Genomic DNA, 6,221 nt, shown 5'->3' with positions numbered 1-6,221 from the left:
GGAAAGTAATGGTAAGATTAATGAAAACAATCAGTAGTTGCAGCCTATGGTGATATGTATTTCTGGTTTAATTAAGAAATATCCTTAATTTTAAGCTTGATAGGGTTTAATATGAATTAATTAGATCTCAAGTTCTGGAGTTTCTGTGAATCACTGAGTTTAAAAGTATGATTTGTGAAACGAGAAGAAATGTTAATCTGAAGTTTGACCCCAATAATTATCACACAGCCGCAACTCAAATGCAATCCTCTTCTGGTGGCAATGTGTTTTTCATCTTCCTATTATCTCTTTTTCACGGCAGGCCCCCGGTGGTGAACAAACCCTGAAACCGGCGCAGGATGTGTTGACATCTCCTCGTTGTTCCTCCAGTTTTCCTCTCTGAAATGGATTCCTTGTTGCAGGGCTCCCCTTGGAACGCATCCTTGCTGTTGCACAACGCCAGTATGCTGCTAAACGCCACTGGGAATTACACCATCGATCAATTCATTGAACTCAACCTCTTTGAAATCCTGGGTCCAAAACGATCTCCCTTCTTCCTCCCCGTCAGCAGTGTTTACCTCCTCATCTTCCTCGTCGGCTTGTCTGGGAATCTGCTCACATGTGCGGTGATCGCGAAGCACAAGAAGATGCGGAACCCCACCAACCTCTACCTGGTGAGCCTCGCCGTGTCGGACCTCCTCGTGCTGCTGTTCGGCATGCCTCTGGAGATCTACGACCTTTGGCACAACTACCCGTTCCCCTTTGGCGAGGGCGGCTGCTACTTCAAGACCTTCCTCTTCGAGACGGTCTGCTTCGCCTCGATCCTCAACGTCACGGCGCTGAGCGTGGAGAGGTACATAGCCGTGGTGTACCCGCTCAAAACGCGCTACCTGTCGACCAACCAGCACGCCAAGCGGGTCATCACCATCGTGTGGGCGGTTTCCATGACGTGTGCCATCCCCAACACCTCCCTGCACGGCATCTTCTACGTCCCGGAAAGAATGGAGGAGTCGGCGATATGCACTGTGCTGAAGCCCCTGTGGATCTATAACATGGTCATGCAGATCACCACCGTGTGCTTCTACTTTGTGCCGATGATGGTGATCAGCGTGCTGTACCTGGTGATGGGCCTTCACTTGTGCCGGGAGAGGCGGCAGCCCGGCGGAGACCTGGGAAAGAACTGCAGCAGCGTCATTCGAAGGAAGATCAGCGTGAACGGACGTAGGAGACAAATCAACAAGATGCTCAGTGAGTTTCTTTGTCCCCCGAACGGGTATTACCGAGAAATGTCGTCGCATTCTGCCGTCAGATCCCTTCTAATCTGTGATATCAATGCCAAGACATGTGCCCAAAGACAGCATTTACAGTCCCCTGGTGTTATTTGTGTTTTCCTTTGTGTGGATCATTTATTCTGGAGTTAGTCACATCCGCTCAGCTTTGTGGCTTTATGAGGTTTTATGTAGGTCTTACAGTCCATCTAACCCATCTAATTGATTCCTTTTACCTCCACCGCATTCAACAAGTTCCAATGAGTCATCTCAAAAGGACATGAAAACCTTTTTACCCTAATCAGTTTGCTACTCCAAGTGATGCATTCTCACATAACCGACAAGGTTCGAGCATTTATTGTTTGGTATTTCCACAGCCAATGTATTATTATAAAAGTGGTTGATTATGTTGCCAAGGAGACGCAACTGTCAGTCAAATCTGACCACAAACAACACGCAGACCCCACGATGCTTGCTTATGAGTTTTTTAGTGTTATAATATTGTTTGTTTATAACTAAGAATGTTTTAGCAGGTTAACAGCAGTCAGTGGGTCAACCACTTTGATTCACCACTGAATTTTCCCATTATTTATCCAGGATTCTCCCATTGAGATTTTAAATATCTTTTTCAGTAGATTCCTAGGCAAGATTGCAGCAAACGTAAAAGCCACATAGAAACACGGATAACAGACTTAAAAACAAAACAGTAAACATTTTAAACAACATTAAAACACATGAAAAATCACATCAAAGAGACTCCAGACTTAGAATAAATATCTCAAAAACTATTGGAAGAATTCCCATATAGCTATTTACATACATTTTAGTAAATTGATGGATAGATTTCTCTCAGCACCACCGCAAATAATTGTTCTTCTCTCATTATGAATTACAATAACTTTTGTGATCACTTAACTTTTCCTCATGCACCATCATGAGGGCAACATTTAAATATTTTCAATATTTTAATTTTATGTTTAAAATGGCTGTGATAACTTAATTGGTTATGAAGCAGTCTCATCAGACTGTTAAACAATGTAAAATGAGCAGTTTGCTAAAGGGCATGTGGTGCTCAGAAACACTACCACCTTCGTCCACAGGGGCCGCCAAAACCAACCCAAAGCGAAAATTCCTTGTTGTAGCTTCAACCAAATACTGGTAAAACTAATGGCATTCCCATCAGCCTCAGCTTCTCTTGGTGTTTAGTGCTAATTGGTAAATGTTAGCACGCTAACAGGCTAAACTGAGATGGAGAACATAGTCAACATTGAATGCAAAAACATCAAAATGTTAGCACAAGGCTCACAGAGCAAGTTTGAGTTTGAACTGTTAGCAAATTTATGCCATTTTTTATGAAGTGATGCACAAATGGAGGTTTTTCATCTCGGTTTGGAACGTTTCACTCAGTCTGAACATCATATAGCTTCAGTGGAGACCTGGAAGAAGATGAATCAGAATATAAAAGTGAATCCGCCAAACAACATCGATTGAAGGGAAAAAGTGAAACAACTCTTCTCACAAACTCTCTGGTTGGTAACAGAGAGACTAAGCATCACATTTATAAATATCTCTCAAAGTGTGATGTGCCAACAAGCTTCCAAAAAAAGCCAGTTAGCTTGATGCCATATGCCCACCATCATAAACAGCCAAACCTCCTTCAGTGAGAACACCTCAGAGCATCATGCATGGCTTATTAAGAGAGGAATGTAATGAGACTTTATCGCCATTACATGCCGCTCAGAGCGACACACTTAGCGTGAAATGACCATCCCATATTTTTCCCAAGACATTGTGCACTTGTCTGCTGAGTTTAATCTTTTTGGCCTCCTTAACAGCCACTGTGGCAATTATAAGACAGTTGCTTCAAAGACATTAGGCAACCTGATTAAGAGTGTTAGTAAACAAGTGATGCAAACAATTATATTATTTATTGGATAATCTGTCTGTCATTTTCTTGAGTCATTGATTTCCTAAGGGAAGTACATTGTATGTCTCCACAGCCCATATAGTATGTATTTTAAATTGCCTGTTTTAGAAATTGGATTATATTCCAAAACCCAAAGATATTCAGTTTACTTTCATATATGACAAAGATAATCATCAAATGTTTGACATTTTTTTGTTTGAAAGAGGACTACAATTATTCATCGATTTTCAAAATAGTTTTCTGAAGATTGACAAATTGATTAATCATTATATTTCATGGTTAAGTTTAGTGTGGGGACAGGCTAAAATAAAAAATAAAATGTGTTCATGTTCTAGGCAGTTTTACATTATGTATCTTCAAATTGCAACTAGGGAGCACTCATTACTGCTTGGTAAAATAATGTATTCAACAGATACGTGTCATGCATATTTATGCATGTGATTTCCTGGGGACAGAAAAGGCACCAATTTGGTTGATGGTCATTTTGCAGCTCTACATTGGAGCATCTTTCTTACACAGCTACACATTTATCTAATGTTTGGTAACATCAGCAAATAACAGCCACCGTAAGCTACTGGTCGCACTAATTAAGTCTGTATAATAAAGAGTAATGAAGAGAATATTGGTGTTGGTTTTATTCCTGAAATAAACTTAGCTCATTTGTCATTATAGTTTATTTTGAAGTGCAATGTGCAAGGGAAAACTACAAAGATCTTATACTAGACTATTGTCTTTCCACTCAGTCCCTTTTCTATCTTCTTCTAATTTGATCTTGCCCGTAAGTGTACCAACAACATCAACGATTTATAAATAATTTAGAGCAGCAACAAAAAAAAAGTGTTTTAACTTGTAACAAGATTCTTAAACCGCTTCATTCTTCTTTGGCCTGATCCTCTAGCGATGGTGGTGGCCGTGTTTGGAGTCTGCTGGGCGCCTTTCCACATCGAGAGGCTCCTGTGGAGTTCCATCAGCCAGTGGACCGATTTGATGCACAACGTTTATCAGTACGTCCACATCGTGTCGGGCGTCTTCTTCTACCTCAGCTCCGCGGTCAACCCCATCATCTACAGCCTGCTCTCCACGCGGTTCAGGGAGTGTTTCCGAGAACTCGTTTGCTCCCAGACGGAGGACAACAGTTCTGTCAGAGACTCGCCGCCGTTCCCGAATATTTTACTGGAACCCTCTGTCTCAAGTGGCAGAGCTCAGGCTGAAGGGAAGGACTCCAACACGTTCATCCCTTTGCTTTCTCCTAAAATGACACTGAGCATGGACACTGCAATCCTCACATGTAAAGAGACCTCTGTGTTCTAACTTAGACTAGATATGAATAAGCTGGCGAACAACAGAGAAACTATCGCTGGACATTTTGGGAAATATCATTATTTGCTTTCTTGCCGAAAGTTGTATGAACAGATCAATACCACACACATATCTGCTAAATATAAAGCTTGGGTTAGTTATATATATTAGAATATATAAGATTGGAAACGGGGAAGCGACAAAAAACACCTTCCAGCATGTGTTAAAAAACGCTCAACTTATTAACACGTTGCTGCATATGACATTTGTTCGATCTCTAAAAAAAGACAGTGAAAGGAAAAATACATGTTCATGTCTCCTGATGTTATTAATTAACATACCTTCTTTCACATGCTAAATCACCTGAGTGTAGTGTGAGATCATTGTTCTCAAATTCTCTTGCAAAATGACTCATTTTGAACAGTTACATAAATATAGACAATGAAACAGGATTTTGGTAACCTATGCTAACCCCCGACATCATATAAACATATCACATATATGAAAAATGACAATTCTGGGTTTTATGAGAGCAAAAAGACGCTTGTACACTTTACAAAGAGATATAATGTGTTAAATAGTGAGATGTAAAGGTGGTAATTCACAGATTCCTATCCCTTATTTCCAGTCTTTATGCTAAGCTAACCGTCTGCTGACTTCAGAGGGATTGATATTCTCGTTTTAATTGAAGCCATTTCTCAAAGGTTTTAAATGTGTCATTAAAGAGCTCGTATGTGATCTTTTTATTTGTGTGGTTGTTGCTATGAATACTATTGTTCCACAGTGCCTGCATATTACACCTGCTGTCTTATTCTGTGATTTAGAAAGTGAATCCAGAGGGACAATCTAATCGAATGTTGTAATTGTTTTTTTCCCTGTTCTTTCTTTAGAAAATTGATATGTTGCCGAGCAGCAAAAACAGGTCAGCTGCTTCTTCTCCATGTTTCAGTGGAACTTGTGAACAAAGACTGCAATGCTTCACTATGAGCTTTTTTAGGGCGGGTGGGGGTTGACTCTTGTTGCGCAGCCAACAATTGTGCCCTTGATTAGATTGAATAGTTAGCCCTTGTGCAATGTGATTGTAAAAAGAAAGATTTTGGCTGTTGTGCAATGCCTAATTTTAAATAAATATATGTTGAAGCTGTCCACGCATAGCTATTATGGTCTAAATGCTATTTGATGACTGAAATATGAATGTAGAAATCATCATCAAGATTGTATTGTGTGATCGTTGCTTTTTGGAAGGCTGCATAAGCCTCATCTGACATGTATTTCACATGAAGCTTCAAGAAAAGCAGAAAATCAGAATGCGGTGTTTTTTGCACGTATTATAATACTGCATGAGCCATGACTGCATTTCCCCTCCGAGCCATCCATCAGAGTAAGCTTTAATGTGTGGGCCTTGACAGCATGATATGAGTGAATGGCAGTTCCAATATTTCCACCCCCAGCCAGATGAAGTGGATACAGTAGATTTACTTTTTTATATTGCCTCAATTTCACTCGCTGCACCTGGTACATTTTCAAAATCTATCTCATTTCCATCATATCTTAAGACCCAATCTAATATGAGTGGTAACATATTGGCCTTGGCCATATGGGTTATTTTTGTACACTTGAATCTTCACTTAAACTTGTCTTTTTCCCGCAGGTGTGAGAACGCCTGAATTTCTTCTTCTTGTTAGAGGTTTAGACAATTTGGAGTGCATTTTTAGCTCTTAAACAGCAACCAAAAGCTTCTCTGTCCT

General features: G+C 40.3%; 1 protein-coding gene across 1 annotated transcript; it reads left to right on the top strand.

Moving 5' to 3' along the window:
• Positions 1–383: 383 nt before the first annotated feature.
• nmur3 (neuromedin U receptor 3) lies at positions 384–4,485 on the top strand (the record flags this gene model as incomplete). Its single annotated transcript, XM_079218263.1, has 2 exons — positions 384–1,227; positions 4,073–4,485. The coding sequence occupies 2 exons, from the start codon at positions 384–386 to the stop codon at positions 4,483–4,485; spliced, it is 1,257 nt and encodes a 418-aa protein (XP_079074389.1).
• Between the last annotated feature and the right edge of the window lie 1,736 nt (positions 4,486–6,221).

The sequence above is a fragment of the Taurulus bubalis genome, assembly GCF_910589615.1.
Source record: "Taurulus bubalis genome assembly, chromosome: 5".
In the NCBI taxonomy this organism is placed as follows: domain Eukaryota; kingdom Metazoa; phylum Chordata; class Actinopteri; order Perciformes; family Cottidae; genus Taurulus; species Taurulus bubalis.
This window is presented reverse-complemented; position numbering and strand designations above follow the sequence as displayed.